The 24,213-nt window shown below is 36.4% G+C and overlaps 1 protein-coding gene across 1 annotated transcript in view; it reads right to left on the minus strand.

Moving 5' to 3' along the window:
• cox10 (cytochrome c oxidase assembly factor heme A:farnesyltransferase COX10) overlaps positions 1-19,373 on the minus strand; it is a 46,055-nt gene extending 26,682 nt beyond the window's left edge. Inside the window, exons 1-4 of the mRNA XM_077200343.1 lie at positions 19,209-19,373; positions 18,306-18,448; positions 16,672-16,960; positions 14,619-14,743 (exon numbers count right to left, since the gene is read on the minus strand). Of these exons, the coding sequence (XP_077056458.1) occupies positions 14,619-14,743; positions 16,672-16,960; positions 18,306-18,448; positions 19,209-19,263 (612 nt within the window). The 5' untranslated portion in view covers positions 19,264-19,373. The remainder of the gene's footprint in view (positions 1-14,618; positions 14,744-16,671; positions 16,961-18,305; positions 18,449-19,208) is intronic.
• Between the last annotated feature and the right edge of the window lie 4,840 nt (positions 19,374-24,213).

The raw sequence follows: 24,213 nt of genomic DNA on the forward strand, positions 1-24,213 counted from the left end.
TTATAGGCATCTATGAATAACCTTTAACATCCATGGAGCTGTTCACTGAAATGTTCTTTGGAGAACCAAACATGGTTCTTCTATGGCATTTCTATGTAAAACACAATTTGTATGAGTGAGGCATCAAGAATTACATAATGGACAAATTTGCCCAAGGAACTGCCTCCACATCTATCTCCGCATTTATGGTATTCCTAATCACCAGAAACTGCCTTACAAGGGTGTTTCCCCTGAATGTACTGAGATCCAGTAAATGTTGATTAATTGGTCAACAAAGACAGTGCAATAGCAGAACCATGTCTAGACCTGTAACCTCTGCTAATATGTACATGAACCGCATGCCAAGCTCTCCTCTGTGTTGACGTGTACTTATCTGTGAGGATTGAGGTATATAAAAGGATGATAAAGCGATGAGAGCGGGGTGAGACATCTCGCGTGCGAGGGTGCCGGTGCTGTGTGAAAACCCCTTTGATCAAACGCGCCGACGATGCACAGCTTCATCTCAAGGAGTGAATCCCCTGGGGAAGGTTTGTTGCATTTCCTTTGTCAAAATCCCGTCTGTCTTTGACTACCTGTGTGGCTGGTGACATGTGAAGTCAATGAAGCCTCAGACATGCAAACAAGTCTTGCCAGGGTGAATGCCTAAACCTCAAACACAAGGACCATGAGAAAAGACAAACCACAAGAGCACCAGCGAACGTCTGAAAGTCTGAATAAATACACAGTAGCCCAAGGCTGACCAAAAGAAACACACAAAATTGTCCATTGCTCAAGACAACAAAACCCACTATGACTAGCAGTTCATCAGAATGCAAGATAAACCCTGTATAAATGTAACATGCCTGAAGGTGAAAGGCAATAGCTATTGCACAACACAAGCCAACGGAAAAAAAGTATAAATGTTAGGCCTGACCATGACTTTAGACTTCAAATAAGGTCAAGGGATATCAAAACTGACAGCAGTAGAGCAGATTATCCTTTCCAAAAGAAAAACTGTGATTCTGAAGACGTAAACAAATTTGTATCGTCATGAAATGACATTAATTTGGCATCTGCAAGACCTTTAAGCAACCCCTAACCCACAAAGAACTTTCTTCAAGCCACAATAAACTGGCTGCAGTGCTCATTACATGCAAATGTTGATATTGCCAAGGTGTGATCTGTACCATTACATGATATTTTATTCATGTGCTTTTCGAGAAAAGTTATTCTTGGAAAACTGCAGGGGTTTCTGGAGGGTTATCAAGGGTTATTTAGTGCCTGACAGTAATGTATAGTGATGAATACTGTTACATTGGTGAAAATAATATCGGTGAAAAAAATTATCGGTGCATCCCTATTAATGTGTGTATGTTCAAAGAAAAAAAAAGATGCAAAGGTAAAAATATAATCTCGTAGACTCTTTGGTAAACAGCCTGGTTGCCGCTAACGTCAAAAATGTATGTAATATCCTTCATATGCTTTTCTTATTTCAATACGCATAAGAAAATGAAACCCAACCTAACTGGAGAACAAATTAAGGTATCAAATTCCATATGACAATACGTAGTTTTGTAGCTGACATTTACTAGAACAATGCCACAGCTCAAGCACTTGTGTCCATATGGAGCCTGTGGCATAATATCCCATAGTGTACAGTTTGACATAGATTGACACCCTACGGATCACAGAGACTGGGGAAATTAACTATTAAATGACTGCCTCTGTTTAAATATTCATTCTTATCCTGAACACCGTGAAATAGGCCATTGAACAGCCTGTGTGCCACCGTGCCATCTGATCAGAGATCACCCACTGATTAAGAGTCTGTCTTTTCACGCCACCCTCCCCAATGGATTCAAAGCTTAAGGCAGAAATGAAAGCTGAGGTCACTCATCCCTATTGTTAAAGAAGAAGTGTTAAAACAGGCTCTTAATTGAAAGATCTATTAAATGGAGGGATCACCTTGGTGTTAATTCCTTCCTCAGACACGTTTTCACCTCTGAAAAAAAGGTGGTCTCGCTTTAAGCGTTCATTCACCAGGATGGCAAAAATGCACTTTCAAGGAGCTGGTCACATTGTACGGTGGAACTAATGTGATTACCGACAGAAATAAAAGATTCATAAATAATTGATATAGTACAGCATGAGCCCCTAAGCAAGCACCATTGGCACATTTTGGTCAATCTTAATAGAGTTGTCATTGAGGTTTTGGAGTCTTACCATGCAAGAAAAAAGCTATAACATTAAAAAGGATAGAACAGGACGTCTTTAAAGAGCCGCTCTAATGCCAGCCTCTTGCTTTGAGGATGCAGTGGCAGTAAAACTACAGACCACAATGTCGTCATGCCGGTGGAATTTGCAACCCGTTTGAAAATGTATCATCTGTCACTGCATCTCATGGGGCAACAGATAAAACTGCAGGATGGGGTGCTTCAGTTCAAACTGAGACGGGCTGGTGTGATGTCTTAGGGGGCATCTGGTTACAACTTATGGTTCCTCCAGAGGTTCTGAAAAGCAGCGCAAGACCCCTAATGTGAAGAACGATGGTAACGCAGGTCCTGAGGGACAGAAAGAGCTGTCAATAATGCCAGAGCTTTAACAGCTGGGTCCAGAGAGGGAGGGGTTACAACTCACAGATGTCCCAAAACTTTAGACATGTGGCACAAATTAATATTTGAAAGTCGCTGTCACCTGACATGAGATAGACTTCAAATAGTAGTGGGTTAAATATATACATCAACACTGAAACTAACAAATGTTACTTGAGCAGCAAATCAGCATATTAGAATGATTTCTGAAGGATCATGTGACACTGAGGACTGGAGTAATGATGCTGTAAATTCAGCCTTGCTCAGCAAGTGTTCGCTGGCAACCAAAATGCATACAGATATACAAGATATGTTTCTGAAAGGGTAATTTCAAAATGCAAAACAATTTTGAGACTAAATCAATGTTAGATTTTAATGATAGTCATCAAAACAAACAAAACTGTTCATTCCTTTTAATGATCATGTTTTATGTTCCAGTATTTTCTTCCAATTTTCTCTCTCGCTCTCACTCGGTTACAGTACATTGCTTTTGAAGCACCCACCCTACGCATGCAAATATGAATTTTAAAAATGCATGGAAACTACAAGCAGGTGACAATCACTCTACTGTCTATGTCACACAAGATGAAGGGTGAGATGCCTGCAGTCAGAACAAGAAGCCTCATGGGATAGTGGTTCCCCTATCTACAGGAACCCCTATGCCAAAAAACAAAAAAACGTCTATGCTGTCAGATATGGAGATGTGATTGCTTGGTTTTCTTGCAATGCGTACTGTTCTAGTTGAGCCGATGAAGTTAGGTCGACCCTTATCCAGGACATTTTTCTTTATAGATTAGGCATTAAAAATTCATAATGGAATCCTTAGAGAAGACACAATCAGTCTGAATAGATGCAAAAACATAACAATGAAAAGTCGATATAAATCATTTTTGAGTGTATTGCTTTCTTTTCAAAATCAGCAATTCTGTGAGAACTATTACAATTAACATTATTAAGGGAAGCAGAAACAGGGATGTTAAGCATAAGCACTTGTACAACCCTGATCAAACGAAGGACACAACAGGAATTAATGTTTTACAGAGCCATAAATTACTTCAAAGGGTGATTTGATATGCTGCTTCTCGGAGCCACGCATTTAAATTTGCATCTGAATATCTCCCGAGAGCTCGTCAATTGAAGTAGAAGGTGCAGAACCTCCTGAAGGTTTAGATAATTTAATATCAGCGGGAATTTCCAAGATCATTTCAACATACCCCAGAATTAACTAAGAATGCATGTTTAAATGTTTTTGAGATGATTAACATCATTGCAAAAAGGTCCAAAATTTAAGCTATTGTGATGGGATGGGGCTATTAAGATGATTAAATAATCAAGTATAATTACACTCAGGTTTCATTCTGCTCACATCTTCAACTTCAACAAAGAGATGAGATCATGAACGATCATTGTCAGAATAACTCTTGACCCTCCTGACGAGTTTCATGTTTCTGTTGTTAGTATAAGTACAAACTACGCTACTTTTGGGTACAAATTAATCACCATACCCTATAATAGTTGAAAAAAACCCAGACAATTAAATTGTTATATCAAAACTATTTGCAAGCCATAAAAAGTAATTCAAATACATTTTTTTTATTGCCATAACAACATATATGGCTATTGTCATGGCAAGATTGATTTGGTTTAAAAGAAACAAATAGTGGTAACATACATTAGTTTTGAAAAAAAACAACTGACATACAACTCATTATAACATCATTGTAACAGACGTTATATAAGAATTTTCAGTTCAATATTTGATGAATAATTTAGAATTGATCCAGGTGAACATTTTTGAAAACATCCATTAGAGAACTTTCTTGATAAAAACTTTGCATAGTGGCATTAAAAGCAGTAAATTCCAACAAAATATGTTTTATAGAAAGAGGAGTCTGACAAACATTACATGTTAGGGGTACATCAATTCAAATACACATAATTTATAGAGCCCGACCGATATGGATTTTTGGGGGCCGATGCCGATACCGATATTAGGGAGTAAAAAAAGCCCGATACCGATATTTCGGCCGATATTATTTATGTGTATATTATAATACAGTAGCAATATTATTTATGTGTATTATAGTACATTATACCAGTCAAAAGTTTGGACACTTTCCTATTGGTGTGTACAAACTTTTGATGGGTACTTTACACAGTAGCTATAAACAGAATAAATATATTTTATAAACATGTTTTGCAATGATCACTCAAATGTGGTAATCAAACACTTGTGTGACACAGATATGTAATGGAGGCAGGGGGAATGATAGAATGAGAATTATACAGCTGAGCTGTAACCAAACTAGTTTGCATTGCATGTTATATTATATTATATTATATTCTAAATACTGTTGCATAATCTTCACTAACGACGACTTTGTCTTTTAATTTAGTCATAACTTGTATCAATAAATATATAAAAAGTGTCACTGACAAAACCTTATTATCTTCTATTTTTACTCTTAATTCCTCTAATCTCTACCAGTGGAGGAAGAACTCAGATCTTTTTACTAAAGTAAAATGAATAATATCATAATGTAAACGTTTTTAATTACATACGTACAGTACTTTTATACTATTTTAAATAATTAGTAAGCAAAATGTACTAAACGTGAAACTAGGCTACTCTTAATGCAAAATGGCCCTATATAAAGTGTTATAATTATATACATTTTTGGAATATTGCTTGATGTTGTAACGTAGCGTTATCAGGCAGAATGAGCTTTAACACTGTGTCTACACCGGACGCGGCTGTTACTGCTCGCGTCGCAACAGCTGTTCACCCTAGACAAAGCAGAATCAGTTTACTGTCGGAGATCGCTCGCGCCACGCATTTTAATCAATGTTTCATCAACCAATTGCCTTAATAAATAAGAAGAAGGCCTAAATATAGCAGACAATATAATCAGGACTTCTCAGCTGCGCGCTTGCAATAGTCACAAGCTCACACAATACGTGACAGAGGCTTGTAGCAGAGAAATCAATTCTGTGAATTACACTGCGCAAATCACAAGTAGGCTACTACCCACCGGATGAAGAAGGGTTGGCTCTCAGTCTCCACAGGCTACATAAAATATTCATTTTATTTTATTTTATTTTATTTTTCGTGTTTGCATTTATGAGGAAAAAACAATGTTACAGACGCGACAGTTCAGCACTACGGACGTGAGCGCTCTGAAAGCGGCACTAATGCTTTGAAACTTTCACATAGACATCAAACAGAAAGCACAAAACCTTTCGTTTCAAAGTGAATTTCGTTTTGTATTAATTGTATCTTAATTTTAATCAATGTTTCATCAGCCATTTGCCTGGATTTAATTTATAAGAAGTAAATTTAGCAGACGATAGATAATCTCGACATGGAGGCGCCTGCGGGTGAACTGGAGCTCGTCTCATGAACCGAAACTCAGCGTATAGACCTGAGAATTGAAATATATCTATATTGAAATGTCTACTTTTAAACAGAACAATTCAAAACGAAAGACAGACAGACTCATGTAATCGTATGAAATGTGCATTTCTCTCTGGCGCGCGCTCACTGAAGATCGCGAGTCAGCATCGTCAACTTCATCTTTGGCTGACACTGACTGAAAACACTTGTTTATTAATAAACAATTAAAATGTCTCCTTGCTATATTTGTTGTATTCATAATCATTATTTTTGCCAGTTCTTGTGACAGCTTTTAGGTGCTTTATTGGCAGCGCCACCCTTACATGAATCACCGTACCCGCATTTTTTAAAATATTCATTTATCGGCCATTATAAATGCCGATACCGATAGTTAGGAAAATGCCTAAAATCGGCCGATAATATCGGCCCGCCGATATATCGGTCGGGCTCTAATAATTTATAAAATATAAATTAAAAATATAAGAAAAAAATATGATCATTACAAGGTAATTTCATAATTCATACATAATGTATCATAAAACTTATAATAATTAATAATAACAATAATTCTGTGTAATTTATAACAGTATTATTAATATTATTACTTTAAGAAACGTGTGGACCTGAACCTAAGTCTTGCAATTACAGAGGGTTTCTTAAGACTGTCTAGTTGTTTAGTCTTTCAAACAACCCACCCACTAGTTGACGATAATAGGTAGTTTTGCACATACCTTAAAGAAGACAGGCAACAAAAGCGAGGTGAGGCATAGAGAAGGGGGTCAGGGAATTAGATGTGTTTTTCTTCGCCTTGTCAGAAGCTGTTGATGCTCTAGAGTGCATGCCATCCTCTGACGACCCACCGCACACTCACACCCGTCTATCTCAACAGGGGATATGACACGAAACCACCCCTCAAACACCAGGACAGGATTTACAAAAACAACACTGAGTTGACACCTCACAAAAAAAGGTGGTGGGAAAAATTTTACTGTGTCCTCGTTGGTCAGAGGTTGCACAAAAAGTATTTTCTTTGCTGTGGCCCCTTCCCCCGACTGCCAATTTTTAATCTTTAGCTTGGGGGAAAAACCCTTGTTTAACTCAATTATCAAATTAAGTGGAATTCAGGGTAAAGTTTTCATAGCAATCAACAGAACACCCATGAAGCTCTATTTAGGCTAACCCCAAAGCTTCATCATCACAATAGCAGATTGTGCAAAGTGTCCTGGGTTAACGAAAGTAAAATGTATCGTGGTTTTCACAAAAAATATTAAGCAGCACTTAACACGTTTGATAGTAATTAAATTAGAATAATTAAAAAAATAATTCATGAGTAGGAAATCAGAATTTTAGAAAGATTAATGAACACACTGTTCAGCTGTACACTGATTACATTACTTGGCCTCCTGGCACCACAGCACTGTCCCCACTGTCGTTTTTTTTTTTTGTTTTGTTTTTTGAAATAACCATTTAGTTCAGTTAAACAATGGACGCTACAATTATAAACTGAAAGTGCCTGCTCTTCTCCATACAGCACAAGCTGCACAGTCACAGCACAGTGGAGCAGGAATTAGATTTCAGTCATCCGGTTGCGAGTCCACCAAAGCCTTTTTAGCCAGGTGAAAACGCTAGGTGCTCTGCTGAAAACGTCTAGTTGTGGGCGCTTGAGAGCGTTTTGGCAGCGCAGCGTTTTTTTCAGGTGAGACCCTTTGCTTGCAATGATCCGGAATATCCACGCAAGTGTCCCTAGTATCTAATTTCACAGATAGTTTGTTTCTTACAAAAAGTATTTGCTCTGGCTCTTGTTTAATATTATTTTGTTCTGTTATTATACTTGTTGAAATGACAACCTGTTTGTCCATCCATTGAAGGACATGGGATGCATCTCAGAAAAATATTAAAAAACACATTTTCCTCTTTATTATTGAAAGGTCTAAATCCAAAATCACAAAAGACGTAACTGTATGTGAAATATAAAGATACAACTGAACATTGTGTCCCTTGGCAGAATGCAGTATCAACTTTGGATGGCCATTGTTAGGGGATTTACAGCATTCCTGACAGTTTCCAAACAAGGTTACATTGAAATAAGAAACCACAAAATTGCAATTTAACTTCAGGAAATACTCAAGGAAACCAAAGGTTAAAGGCTACATCCACTGATTCCCAGGCCTGTCTTTCTCATCTCAAAGTAAATCTCATCATGGCCACAAGTAAACACAAACAGAGACGAACTCGACTGGCTCCTGAGATGCTAAAAATCAGCTGCATGGTGTTTGATGTTCAATCCACAGACACAGAGCTTAACGGGATACACCTTAACTTTGATTTGTTTGTCGTATGTTTAGTGGACTCTACAAGCTTGAAAAGGATCATCTTTGATCACAGCAAACCGCACGGGGGTGGCAGGGATGTTTTATAATGGGGGGAAAAAAACTGGCACCACATCTAAAGACGTCATTCTTCTTTTATTTTCCTCTCTGGAGTTATAAAATACCAAAAGGATGAGTTAAGAGCGGGGATCAGTTACCGCCAGGTATGGGTGTGCCCAAGACTTGTCACATTACACAAGATTAGTCAGGACTAGGAGAATAAGATCAGAGAGTTACTACAATGACCACATGGCACATGATTTGTGGCATTCCAACAGTTGCTTTGTTTCACTATGAAACAACAAAAAAAAGCTCATCTTCAAAAAAGCCAACGAGAAAGAACAGCGTTCATCGCATAGACAGCCCCCTAAATAAATGCAATAAAATCAGAATGACTTTCATTAGCCAAGTGTAATGCAAAACTGTATAGTGTATACACACCAGGAATTCGTCTTTGTACAAGCTTTTAGTAGATATGATGACAATCACGTCACAGTTTCTGCATGCACACAGAGCTGTAAGACTTTAAAAACTGCTTGAGGCTTCAGGAACAAAGAGACAGACTGTATACTATATCACTTATTCTGTTGCACTGTGTTTGAACAGCGTAAACAAATCTGCCATCAGGTACCTAGTGTAATTTACATTCAAAACTTGCTATTTAATCCACACTTACAAATAAAACAATACACTCTGCATTATGTTTATTTCTAGTGGGAGATGATTGTATCCAATGCAACTCCAACATGACATTTTACCAGTGTTTTCTCTGGGATTACAACCTAGGACCTTGGTGTCACTGGTGCCATTTTCAGCAGGGTCTGATTTACAGCATTTTGAGTGGTATAACCCAATGAATGTGTCAGCTAGTAAAGGTGTTGCTAAACTAGACTAACAAAAGGTACTAAAGGTAACAATGAAACGTGGAGTATTGTGAAAATTCAAAGCGAGATGCATCAAAGTAAAAGACAAGAACGTTATTATGAATTATTATGTACAATAAAAAGTGGAGCTTGTTTTGTACAGTTGGCAAACAAAACCTGCAACATTGCATCAACACAGAATTCAAATGACTTAGTATCTATTTTAGTGCCCTTTTTGAAATAAAAAAAAAAGCCAGTCATCCAATCAGAATTCAGTGTAAATTTTAGAATTACGGTTTTGAATCTTTCATTTTTAACTTTGTTCTGTGTTATTATAATATAATTACAGTATATTATAATATTAACGTGATGAAGTGATATATGATTTTGGTCAGACCGCCTACCTTTACAGCCTACTATGATGGCAATTCAACTTCTATGCATGTGTACACACCAGTGGATGCGAATCCAAACAACAGCTTTGAGTAGGAGGTGAGACAGAGGGGCCAAACGGTCTCTTTCCATACTGTAACGTGTGGAGTGAAGACTCCGTGCAGATGCCAACCGCTTACCACAAGAAAGCCTGGCTCCACAGCCTATGGATTAAATGTCCTCTGAAGCCCCAGAAAGCCTATTAGTCTCAGACTGAACCTTCAGAAACACTTGCGGAAATCACAAGGCCATCAGAGATCCCAGCAAACCAACGTATGCATCAGAAATACCCACGTTACACTTAAATTATAAAACTAACATCTGATACCTGTGTTCCAACATGCTTTTTGGCATATAAAAGCACACATGATTGATGGACCTGTTCTAAGTACTCCATACCTCCTCACTGTTCCTGTGCAATTAGAACTTCAAAGACAGCACATCAAACGCAACAAATTTACAGAGCGCCCATCTGTCCGCCTTCACTCGTGCCTTATTCACCCGTTACCTCAGCCTCTTCAGCCTCTTGGACCTTGCACCAGTTTCATTGTTAAACACGCTTAAAGACCAGGAGAGCCCTGCGCAAAAACATCAATTATACTTAATCAACCTTTTCCCCATCTTTATAAAATCAAAAATGACTTGGAGAATGAGTTGGCTTCTTCGCTGTAAGATTTATTTAAACCTTTCATGCCTATCCAAGTTTTCCCCCCATGTTTTTTTAACTCATCTATGAATTACTAATTTAGCATCAATTCAAATGTGCAATCTGTTATTCAGCATGCTAATCAGCAGGGTTCTGACACCTTTTAATCAATGAACTCCTAAAACTTGATAATTCATGATTATTAGATGAGGATTTAAAAAAATAATTTTATAGATTACACAAACAAGAAAAATGATTTCTGTCAAGCATAATAATAAAAAAATAATGTACCTTGTAAAATAGAAACGTTCTTATTTAAATAGGCTTCATTTTCTTCATGCAGAAATATATTTTTTTTTAAACTTACATAAAATATAAAAATACACAACAGGTCAAAAGTTTGGAGTCAGTAATTTTTTTAAAGAATATTTCATTCAGCAAAGATACGTTAATTAGAACAAAAGTGACAGCAAAGTCTTTTACATTATAACAAAAAAATCTGTACAAAAAAAATTAAATATTCCTAAAACAATGTTTTTCCACAAAAAATATTAAGTTTCCAACATTAATGACAACAAAAGTTTCTTGAGTTACAAATCTGCATATCAGAATAATTTCTAAAGAATCATGTAATCGTGTAAAGGCAGGAACACACCAAGCCGACGGTCGGCCGTCGGGCAGTTTTTGCTCGTCGGCCGACTAAGTTTCCTCAGTGTGTTCCGCACCGTCGGCTGAAATTGGAGCTCGTCGGCTTTGTTTCGGCCGATTCGACATGTTGAATCGGCGTCGGGCCGTCGGGGAAGGAGAGAACTCTGATTGGCTGTTCAGCTTAGTGAAAGAGTCAGTGCACGAGAATAAAAGCAAAACAGCGAGCAAAGAAGTCAAAACGGTACAGATAGAAGGCTGTTCTTATGTTACGTCATGATCGTCATCTTACCCGAGTGTTCCTTGGCGAATATTTTAATATTAACATGAGCGGAATGGAATAAAGAAACTGTTTAGCCGGATTGATATTCAAAACGGTAAGCACGCACTGCTTTGTTTACGGTATGTGTATCTGCAGCCGGCAGCGTCGGTTTCGTTTTTTGAATGACGAATATAGACTAATATATCTGCAGAAATAGACAGCTGTCTCATTTACACGCAGGCGTAGAATGCGCCTTCTAGCTGACAGTCGGCGCTAGTTCGTCGGCGTCGGCTTGGTGTGTTCCTGCCTTAACACTTAAAACTGGAGTTATTGCTGCTAAATATTGAGCTTTGCCATCACATGAATAAAATATATTTTAAAATATTTTAAAACAGAAAATAGTTACTTTAAACTGTAATAATATTTCACAATTGTTTGATCAAAAAAAAAAGTAGGCTTGGTGAGACTTCTTTCAGAAAACTTTTTTCTATTTATTTTTTTATCTTACCAACCCTTTTGAGACTAATCAGGTAAAAGTGCATAATCTAGTCAGAAACATTGTCAACCAAACACACACTTATGGGATGTAGACAGATCAAAGAAAAAGGTTGGCAATCAGTCATTAAACAACTGGCCTATGAAGAAACCCAATGGTTGACGGCATTCATGTCCAACCTGAGGAGCAAATATTTGCTTGTTCGTTTCTGCACCATCTAGTCCACAGGTATGACAGGCAACCAGCATGTGACCTCACAATGAGGTCAAGCTAATCTAACAATGCGGTAATGAGTAAACACACTGCAGAGATGTTGCCACTAAAGAGTAAAAAAGGCCAAGTCTAGGATCTTCCTGTTAAAAATAGGTTGATTAATACTTGAGTAGAGGTGTAAGAAAATATCTATACACTTGAATATCGCAATACTATGTTTGCCTTTATACAATATATGCTTTATAGCTAGCAGGTTTTCAGTAATAAATGTATAAAACTATGCATTTTATGTTATTAAATGCTTGAGAAATAAAAAATTGCTATTCTGTGAACCTTTAAAACAGGATTCAAGTAACTATTTTCCCTTTACTTAGATATCACAAAATAGTGATTGATATGCAAATCCAGATATTAATTAAATCGAGTTTTTGCTCAGTTTTATGCATTTGGTGGTGTGTTCTTTATGACAGTTCATCTAAAATTAGATCCTCTTCCTAAAAAAAAAACAAGAAATATTGCAAAATATCACCTTTCTTACTGTAATAATCACAATATATCATATTGCAACCTCTGTATCGTGATACATGTAATATCGCCAGATTCTTGGCGATACACAGCCCTACTCTTGAGTCATGAGGAGCCTTACTGCACAGAACGTGCACTGCTTTGAGCAGAAAGCTGATTACAAATGGAACAAACCAGAGAGCATACAACGTGCGTCTCTCGCTCTCTGTTTCTTTTCATTCTAGCTCTGCAAAGCTTTCATCTGAAAAACATCAGAGCAACACAGCTAATATTGCCTAATGTATTTTTTTTAGATACACAGCAGGAGTGGAATGCAAAAGACTCTACAATTGGCTCACTTAAGCACTGATTTCTTTTCTCTCTCTCTAAACGAACGACAAAGTGCACTGTGAGAGCCCATATCGACTGTTTGTGTCCTGTGTTTGTGTAACACACAATGAAACTCTGCTGGGCATTGCGGGACTCCCTGAAGTCAAGCCAACGCTGCAATGAGACTTCATCCATCTAGCTGTACACAAGCAAAACAATAGCAAAATCAACAGACCGCCAAGTAGGCAATTACTCTGGCTGGAATGCTTGTGCAGAGTTGAGGTTAAGTACCAAAACTAGCGGGTAATACATTTCTAACCATCTACAACAGGATTTATGTGGTCTGCCGTGGGCCTGAATTATCACATCTAGCCAAACTCTGGCCATCACATTTTTAGATGTCACATCTACTTTTACAATCATGGATAATAAACCAATATAAAAGCCACAATGCGTGTACATTTATGTTACTGTGGATGTAAAGGCCACTACTAGCATTGCATCTAAACAATTCTTCACAGTACGCAGTCCAATTCAAGTCAGTAGGTTGATTTCAGAAACACAGATCTACTTACAATGCTGCCAATACACTTTGCAACTGAGTGAATCTCATGAAAACTGAACAGCAATAATTAATAATAATAAACACATTTTGTATGTATTCAACTATTAGGACCTATAAATGCAAAAGAATGCACTGTAAGATTATTTTCAGCAAAGCTAAGCAGATTTTACCTACACATTCTCATTACTATAATGTGTATGTTACAGTGTCTCTCAATATTTTTATTGATGATTCATTGTAGCATTATTTTTTAATCTATTACAGTAAAATGTATTTTAATATTTTAAATAATACTAATAAAACGTAAGTTCAACAATCACTACCAGGATGTATAATGTATGATGTATAATTAATTTTTATATATTTTAATTATTACTTATATATTAAAGCAACACCAAGGAACTTTTCCTCTGCGGTCGCTCTACATGTTGGAAGCGGAATTGTCCATTACCGCTGTCGTGAATAATTTAGCCTACCGCAGCCTACTGTCGTGCGTGCACTCTCGCTGTTTATCCAGCACCAGCTTTGCAATCAACAATGGCCACAGACAAGGTAGAGTATGATGCATGATTTTATGAAAGACATCACAAACAAAGAAAAACTATGTATGCCGTAAAGCAGTCGAATTTTGTAGTTCTTTTTGTGCTCTGGTTACTACCCGAAACCCGAAGTTACATAGTGCCAGTAAAAGCGATACAGACCACGTCAGGCTATGGCAGACGTGTCATTTAACCTATTGTAAGTCGATGTACCATCACAAGGGTCTTGGAAATATATTATGAAGGTTGAAAAACTACATAGTGTTACTTTAAAATAATGAGAATACTGTTACAATAATGCAAATTGGTAAAATATGTTAATTGTTCTCAAATTAATTTTATGACACAAAAAAGGGTCTTAATAGAAGATAATACTTTATTTAGGCAAAGCATAATTATTTTATGCCCTACAGATTTTAGGAGTGACCTAAACCTGATCAAACCCCTTTGTGAGTTTGACCCTGGTAACATTCAGGCCTATGTTAATGTGCCTTAGCAGGTGTCAGTAATCCAAAAATCTCCAAGTACATGGTGATTAATCATTCTGGATTGATTCATTAATCATAGTATCCACACGTACCATGAATTTCAGATATAAAAGTACACAAGATCAGACATTCAAAGCCTTATAATACACACGTACTGAACATGCACACACACAATGAAATGGTCTTTCACTTGTTAGCATATTCCAGCTGGATGTCAGGTTGCTTGGCTTTATGTTGTGTTCGGTCTATTCACAATCTGCTGAGTGTGCAGTTATTTCATGAAATTGCATGGGGTGACTGACCTGATTGATGGAATTGGCTGTACAGGAAGAGAGACCTGTTCCGACCGAAGCCATCAAAAAAGTAACAGGGTCAAAGGGTACTGGAGCCATAGCAAAGCCAGCAGCTGCCGTAGTAACCACAAGAGCTACGGGGGGGGGGGGGGGGGGGGGGGGGAATGGTTGAAATGGTTACTTGAATTTCTAAAATAATAATAATAATAAAAAATACATATATATACATTATACATTATATATATACAGGGCTCGACATTAAGGCTTGTCCGCTTGTCCGGGACAAGTGGATTTTTTGTAGGACAAGTAGAAGAGAAAATTAGTTGTCCGACCGGACAAGTTAAATTTCAAACAAAATAAAATGCCATGTTACTTCACGTTATGTGCCACTCGTTACGTCTATTTTACAGATTTAATTTTACAGATTTGAAACGAAGACATGTCCTGAATGTGAATGGCCTGTGAATGTCCTGAATGTGACTCGCAGAAAGACGCGCACCAGTATGATGCGCATGCACAGACCGCGCGCCAGAATACAGTTCTCTTTCGCGCTTGAACGAACATCAACACACACAATTAAGCCAAAATGTCATTTGTCGAGTATCTTCATAACACAAGAGCAGTCTTATGATGGACATAAAGAGTTGTGACTCGTGAGAGAATGAGGCGCGTGTGAGATCCGCGTCTCTGTCCACAGCGGCTGCTCTTAAAGGGCCAGCTACCAATAAAGTGTTCTGTCAGTAAAGTTAATGAAAGAACAAAGGGAACAGAGAAAATTACTCACTGCTCTTGACTAAAGAACTTGTGTAGCTTTAATAAGGAGTAGTCTATATATAATTTATAATTTATGCTGCGCAGACTGTTTGATAACTTTATTCAATTTCTGAATATGTCCTACCTGTTAGACAGTTCATTTTTATCCAAACATCAATGGCTTATTGATCATTATAGGTGTTATCAATCATTTAGTTGTTATTGCTAATTTCAGAATTATCACTAATCTGTGTGTGCATTTGGTTTAGAACCAAACAAGTTGACTCATGAAACCATTTGTTTATTATATCGCAATCGCATATCACAACCGCAATATTGATCTCAATAATAGGAATATGACATTGTCCCCAAATCGTGCAGCCCTAGATAAAATTATAAATCTTTACCCGGACAAGTGACTTTTGTGCATGGACAAGTGAAACATAAATTTACTTGTCCGAAGGACAAGTGCCTCAAAAAGTTAATGTCAAGCCCTGTATATATATATTCAGAGCATAAAAGTGGAATTCTCATCACTTCACTTATATTATATTATCATCTAAAAAAATGTGAACTTTTAAAAGGATGAAAACTGTCAAAGTAATTCATGGGCTTAGACTATTTTTTAACTGATTATATGATTAACCATAGGAAAGCAATTAAACTTAATAAAAATAATCATTAGGCAAGTCAGCGCTGACTTCTTTTTTAAGATTAGTTATCACATGTTGACCTTTCCATGAAATTAAAGATCAGCATTTTAGCTTTGATTACTGCAAAAGTCATATGTTCAACTAACAGCATGCATCTTAGATTGCAATATGGCATGCAATATATGTGACCCTGGATCACAAAACCAGTCTTAAGTAGCACGGGTATATTTGTGGGAATAGCCAACAATACACTGTATGGGTCAAAATTATCAATTTTTCTTTTATGCCAAAAATCATTAGGATATTAAGTAAAGATCATGTTCCATGAAGATATTTTGTAAATTTCCTACCGTAAATGTATAAAACATTTATTTTTGTGAGTGAATGTAGCACAATCGCGAACATAAATGGTCAAATTTAAAGGCGATTTTCTCAATGTTTCGATTTTTTTGCACCCTCAGATACCAGATTTTCAAATATTTGCATCTCAGCCAAATATTATCCTATCCTAACAAACCATACATCAATGGAAAGCTTATTTATAGCAGCTTTCATATGATGTATAAATCTCAATTTAAAAAAAAATTGACCCTTAAGACTGGTTTTGTCATCCAGGGTCACATATCATAAATACAAAAGATAAAAACATATTATACCTGTTAATTTAAGTTTGGAGAGGCGTGCGTAAATCCCTGGTAAATCACTGTATTCAACCCTCGACTCCTTCCACTGCCGAGCCTCCAAGCGGGCTGCTCTGGTCGCCTCTGGTTCATCCTGGATGTTCTTTGAATCAGATGGCGGCACCACAGTACCCGTCTCAGGCTTTAAGTCTGGGATCTGCTGAACCTGTCTGACCAACGAATCATCTCGATCCTCCAGTGCAGAGGCGACAGGCTCCTGCTTGGGTCTCGCTCTCTGGCAGACACCACCGATGCTCTTCACATACTGTGGGAAGAGGGAAGAAATATACAAATACACAAATTATATAAAAACATTTGCATATCTCTAATTTGATTTGCATTATTTTAAAAGGAAAGTAAACAATATTACAAAGAAATGATAGTTGTCCTGCAATGATATAATGGAAAAGCAGACTCAAAAAAGAATGAGATAATATTATTAAATGTCTATAAATATTAGTGGTCGACCGATATATCGCCAAGGCCGATATATTGGCCGATACTTGGCATTTTTTAAATATCGGCATTAGCCGATAAGTTTTTCTGATTGGCCGATGTGTTGGAAGTGGGACTTTATTTTGACAGCGCTCCGGACTTTTATTTTGACAGGAGGCGCTGAGAACACCAGCGCCTGATCACACAGTGCTCACTCACATTCTCCGTCTTCATTCATTTACGATCTCTGTCAGACATATCTAATACTTTGTTAGACAGAACTGGTAAACGAAGAAAGTAAATGGTAGGCGAAAAAGTAAAGTGTTTGCTTTTATATTATTTGTAACAGAAAAGGCAAACAATCGGGCTAAAATACTTTCTCATTTACCGTCAACATTCAGCAAATACGCATCTACATCATTCAAACATATCTGAATATCTAATAAACATTTAATTTCACAAACCTTGCAGATTTAATCGAATCCAGCTGTGATATCTTGTGAAGTGTGCATTTGAAGCATAAACGTGTTACTGCGAGTGACGGTCGATCTGTGCGCAGTGAGTGAATGCGAACAGAAGATCAGCTTCACAGGAGATGCAATCGAAAAACTTAAAATCTCTCATTTTAAAATATGCTGTGCTATATCCAGTTGCCCACTGTGTCATATTCATATCGTCTTCAATGTGTCCTGTATGTAAAATTAGCGTTATTACCTTGTCTTTATTTGAAAAAATATGATTACCAGTGCTCAGAAATTACCAGATTACTGAGTGACCTGTTACAGTGTTTACTTGCTTTTCATTCACATATTCATATATTTTTAAACAACTACTTTATTTTTGAAAAATAGTGTTATAGGATTGCAGATTGAAGAAGTTGCCATCTAAAGTATAAGCATGTTTATCTTACAGATTTGTTTTCTAATTTATTTCATATTGATTAAAATACAAAAAATATATATATATATATATATATATATATATATATATATATATATATATATATATATATATATATATCGGCCATCGGCCACCCTGCTCTCTAAGATATCGGCATCGGCCATCAAAAAAACAATATTGGTCGACCATGAATAAATATATAATATTTGATCAGAATTGTCTTCATCAGGGTATTTATGATTATGCGTACATAAAGGCAGCACTTCATAGCCTACCTGTCTCTTCAGAAAGCAGAGATGCTGGAATGTGAACCATTCTGCTTGATTCTTCCTGCAGAGCTGAATCAAACTCCTGGCACTCATGTGACTCCTAGATGCATTTGAAATGAGCTTCTTCTGCACATTGACACCTACCAAACCTTCAACAAGAGAAGATACAATTTAACATTAATCGTTATTTGAATTAATGCCTATACTAATGTATATGAATAATGTTGTAAGCTCTAAATACATTTTTACCTTTATACAAATAAAACATAATAAAGTTAAGAGATTTTTAAAACTAAAATATTAAAAATAAGATATGCTTTTTCTTGATCAATCCAGTGGTCATGTATCTGACAGCCTTCCAGTGACGTCATGACAAACAACAAATGGCATCATCACATCAAATCTGCAGCGCTCGGGACCCAATACAGCAGGTCTTCATATAAACAATTAATGGACAATATACATATAAATACTAACACACACACAAACACCCACAAATATAACTATATATATATATATATATATATATATATATATATATATATATATATATATATATATATGTATATATATGTATATATATATACATACAGACACACACTAGTGTGTATGTATGAACATTAAAATATCTCACATAATGGGCAATGTAAGTCAAATTATGATTTGCCGCAATCATAATATACTACAAAGAGAAGAAAAGCACTTCCACATCAATGTCAGTCCATGTAATTAACGGAATTCCTTAAAAAACGGTTTCATATCATGTAAACTGTGTTGATAGTTTAAGGTCATGCTGCTGCCGTAGCGCTTCAGTTGCTAGGCTATCCGGCTATCATTCTTATAAAAAGTCCCCCGGAATAAACGAAAGATCACATATGATTCCTTAATATATAGCATAGTTATTAATACCACATGGAAGGCATTTCCAGACTCCCGTCAGTCTACTACATGGTGTTTTGTACATGTTCTTCAGGCGAACGACCGGCTACCACTGAGTCCCCTTCACATGATGCAGCGCGCCATCTTGACTTCGTTACGGAAGCAAAGCATTTCCTCTGACGTGTGTCCTGTCCTGCTGGAGAAAAGCACGCGCACGCACACGGAGCAGTGTACATTGTGGCTACTGTTACAGCCTTTTGACGATCCTACAAAACTATCTGAACGGTTATTAATAATGAAAATAAACCCAATGAAGTTAAACACATAAATGAATGCATAAATTTAGTTTTAGCTGCGTAAATCACAACAGTGTGGGAATTATTCTGCCCTGTATTATTATAAATGTACTTATCCTATTATTATTTTTTGTGCAATAACGAGGGAAAGATAAAAACTGCAGTATATATAGCCTGAACAATATTCCTTTAAAATAACTTTAAAAAATAAATTTAGGCTGGAAAATATTCTTGTTATGAGATCAGGTCTCGTTTTTATTGCACACTGCAGGGCCCAAATATGAAATCTCTGCCACCTGATATGAATAAAATGTATATCATTTAAATCAAATTCATCAATAAATCTGTGGCACGAATGGGGATTGTTTACCTCTAGTATAAATGATCCTCTAAGTCAGGGCCGGTGTCTTTCTTCCTTTCTGTCCTCCGTATAGCCTCTCCGCCTGCTCGATTATTTATGTTTGTGATTACACTCGTGCCAGAACTGCAATGGGCTTCTATCTTATTGTATGTCTCATGTTTGATTCATAATTTCCCAATACCAATACAATATCTGAGTTGTTTCAGCATCCTAACTAGAAGCAACAGCGATACTGTTCATAATGTCTGTTAAAGATCGACTAAGAAGATCAATTTCCATTTTATTAGTAAATACACTCAGACGTCCCTTGATTATCTTGGATATCTTCCTCCTGTATTAAAGGCCTGATGGTTGAAACACTGCATCCAAAGCCATTTCCTTGATTCATCTCATTCATTATGGCCGCTTCCTGGCCAGCCCTCCCATCCTCTCCAGATTACATGATCTAATCTCACCCCCTATCCAGATGCAGCTCTGATGAATGTCAGCAATGCCTAGCGGTATTTTCTAGCAGCCACAGATCATGAGCTCAGCTCCCACAGACAGGAGTTGTGCAACAAAAGACGGGATTGCAGCTTTGACCCTGTGAACTTTTTGAGACTGGTTTGATTTGAGATGCATGCTTTGTGTTGGTAGGCTTTGTGTATATGAAAAGACTGTAAAAACTTGGAGCATTCAATAGTACAGCCTATTTTATATGTGATTTAGATCTTGTATATGTGTGTACATGCATATCTTGAACTAATAATCAAACCAGTGTCATGAAAGAAAGTTTCACAGCCAATCAGAAAAACGTTGATATTTTATAATTAGTTATCGACTGTATTTTTATTTTTTAATGTAAAGTTTTGTTTTAACAGCCTCAATATATATATATATATATATATATATATATATATATATATATATATATATATATATATATATATATATATATATATATATATAATACAAAAAAGTAATTCTGCAGTGTTCATTATTATTAACCTCCACGATTTGCAGCAATTCATGTAATCTGATTCCCCAAGAATAACATAATTTGTGTGCTTGTTGACAATGCATTGAATGGAAAAATGAGGATGAGAAAATAAGATCAGGAAATTGTTTGTTTATTATAATAGATGTCCATAGTGACAAATCTGATTGGACACTTGCATATTATCAGCAAGAAATATTCATCATTTATAAAAAGAGACTGGAATTTATGTCAATGTGTTATTCGCTTATGCGTTAAACCATAGCTGACTGTGAATTGGCTTCACAAGGACACAGCACAAGTATGGTAAACATGTGGTAATGATTCTCACTGTGTCCTCAAGTGCCATTTGTAACCAAGGATGCTAATCAAGTATGCTTTCACCCTTTGTTCTTTTAGACTTCTTCTAAGTGCTTCCTTCAGCCTTCAGAATAGACACCTATACAATGACTATTGTCATATAGAGGTGTGTGATAATTAGATTAGATGCTCCACGGGGTAAAGACTAAGATATGGAGAGGTCATAAAGCTAGACATGCCTGCACATCCTGCTCACCACAAGGTTTTCAGCATTGACCAACCTGAGAGCAGATGGCCTGAAGGGCTTCAGAACAATGCAGCCTGATTGGATGGATCTGCTTAACAAACGGCGCTTTTCAGGACACACAAACAGAGATCTCATCCACCGTGGTGGTCTTTTATCATGGCAGAATGTAGCATCTTGAGGTAGAATGTTTTCTTTTAAGGCAAAGATAAAGAAAAGAAGACAGATGAGATGAACAAAGGGACTGTGACTGAAATGTATGGACAGGTTTCAGTCGGGTTCATGCATTGATGGAATAGATATACAATATGATGTAAAACACTGCTAAAAAATGACGTGTTCATTTTGGAACTGATGAATATGGCTATTTCTATCTATTTCACAACATAACTTGGAAATTAAAAGCAGTAACAATTACTAAAAAAACATTAAAAAAAAAGCTTTATAGGAACCTGAGATTATTCTGTATGTACAACATAAGGTTTGTAGACAAATAGTTGTATTGTCCCTGTACAAAAAAAAACTATTTTATATAATTTTTAACTTTTTAATTATTTTGTTTCAAACTCAACACATGCTTTTGTGAGACATTTTGTTGAGACATTTTGTTCAGTTCTTCCCATACAATTGAAATACATGTGGACATGAATCCATCATAATGCAGTGTTATTTTAGTATTGCAGTATTTTATATATTATAGTTACATACTTATTAATATTTTGAATTAGCATGTATTTCTTCATATTTTTAGTTTTCATTTATATTTTAATTTAAATTTTAGTCATTTTGTTATGTGCTTTTGTAATTTCATATATATCTCATATATATTTCATTATATTTTAGTTTATATTTTTAATTAACCTTTATTGTATGTTTTTGGTTTTCGTTTAAATTTAAATTTAAATTTTAGTCATTTTGTTATGTGCTTTTGTAATTTATATATTTTTTTAATATATAAATCAGTATTGTTTTATTTCACAGTTTTCTACATTTATATTTTTTTTATTTCATATCTTTATCTTATTTCAGCTTTATTTCGATTAACAAAAACGTTTTTAATAAGTTTAAGATTTAGTTAATAACAATAAAGCCATCATAAAACATACAAAAGTTATCACATATAGACACAAATATAGGCTAGTACGTCAAGATTGGTCACACCAGATTTGACCTCCATGACAAGGCACAAGAAAACATTTGATGTCATTGACTTCAGATTGTCCATGTTACATCTTAAAGTGCCATATCTGAATTAACACAACTTATATTATTTTGTTTGTTTTGTTAGACCTAAAAATAGTTTGGAAGACAGATGGCAGATTCTTTTTTAATCAATTTCTGAACAATTACTGTAGAAATATATTAGGTAGACTGATGCAGGATTAAATCTCTGAGTTGCTTTAAAATTTAAATTGTGAAGCTTTGAATCAAACTCACTCTTTTTTGTAAATATCAGCACAGAACTTGATAGGTTAGAGCAATGGAATGTTGACATGCTGAAACAATTGAGAGTAACCACGGGCCCCAGGTTGTGTAAGCCGAGCCCTAAAGGGCCATTAGAGGACCTTAAAGAGTGGGAACCCATAAGTCCTCTGCGCAAACTTGTCTGCACCCCCTTTTAACCAGCCAAAGTCATTTTTTATGATTGTTTACTTGTTGGGAACAGGAGGCCAGGCAAAGCAGATGCAGTGAAAAACACCCCAACTGCTCCCATAAACTGCTCATCCCAATAAGCAGTGGATGCCATGACCTGTCATCACTCTAGCTCACCCGTTCATGATTTACACCCCCTGTCCCTGTGGGTTTAAAAACTCGCAGTAATCCTTCAGGGATGGTCGTTTGAACCACAGTGGAAGCTGCCCAAAGAGAGGGAGGATACAACCAAAATCCAAGACAGACAGCCCCACAAAACTGCGAGCAGAAACAGATGCAGGGAAGCTCCTGTGTTTATAATTGATTTTCAAGGGCAGCGTCGTGTTGTCAGAGTTTGTCTAACAAGCTTTTGCCTGGCGCCCTGGTGCTCGTCAACCACGGGGCGTCAGATGCACTGGCCCCTCTTATTTCTTCACTCAGGATGGCACCATCCAGAAATCCCTGGATTAGGCTGTGGAATACGATTATTTTAAGAGATACTCTTGAAGTCTCATCTATAGATAAAATGAAGGAGTGTTAAAGGGATAATTCACCCAAAAACGAGGCCCAACATTTTTAAGATGTGATTATAAATGGAGCAATACTCCAGTATTGAGAGTCGCATGATCTTTCAGAAATCATTCAACAGTTCAAAAGTTGTGCTGCTTAATATTTTTTGTTGAAACCATGCAAATATTTCAAGAGTCTTTGATGAATACAAATTCAAAATCTTTTGCAACATTATAAATGGCTTTACTGTCACTACTGATCAATTTAATGCATCCTTTCTGAATAAAATTATTAATTTCTTGAGAAAAAAATCTTATTGACCCCAAACGTTTTAAAAGTACTGTAAAGGTTGCATGAAAATAATCCATATGACTTGACTGGTAAAGACAGAAATGTAAGCCCTTATTCACTCTCAAATCAAATCAAAATACTAATCAACGCACGCATGCACAGGCTACAGCGAATATGGCATCACAAACTGGTTTCTATCACCATATATGAAGTAGCCTTGTATGTGTGTTTTGAAGAATGTTTAGATTTTATGTCAGAGTGATGATTCTCCAGTCCAGACAGATCTGTTTAATAAGAACGCTTACATATTGTCGAGACACAGGTATTCCCAGCCCCTGCGTCTTTGTCCTATGCGTTTATGTCCGAGCTCATGCTTTCTTTGTGAGACTGAGGGTCTAAGGCAGTAATTGGCCATGGATCATCAA

This window comes from Siphateles boraxobius, unplaced genomic scaffold (genome assembly GCF_051911475.1).
Source record: "Siphateles boraxobius isolate OS27281-9 unplaced genomic scaffold, OSU_SipBor_1 46, whole genome shotgun sequence".
Taxonomy (NCBI): Eukaryota; Metazoa; Chordata; class Actinopteri; order Cypriniformes; family Leuciscidae; genus Siphateles; species Siphateles boraxobius.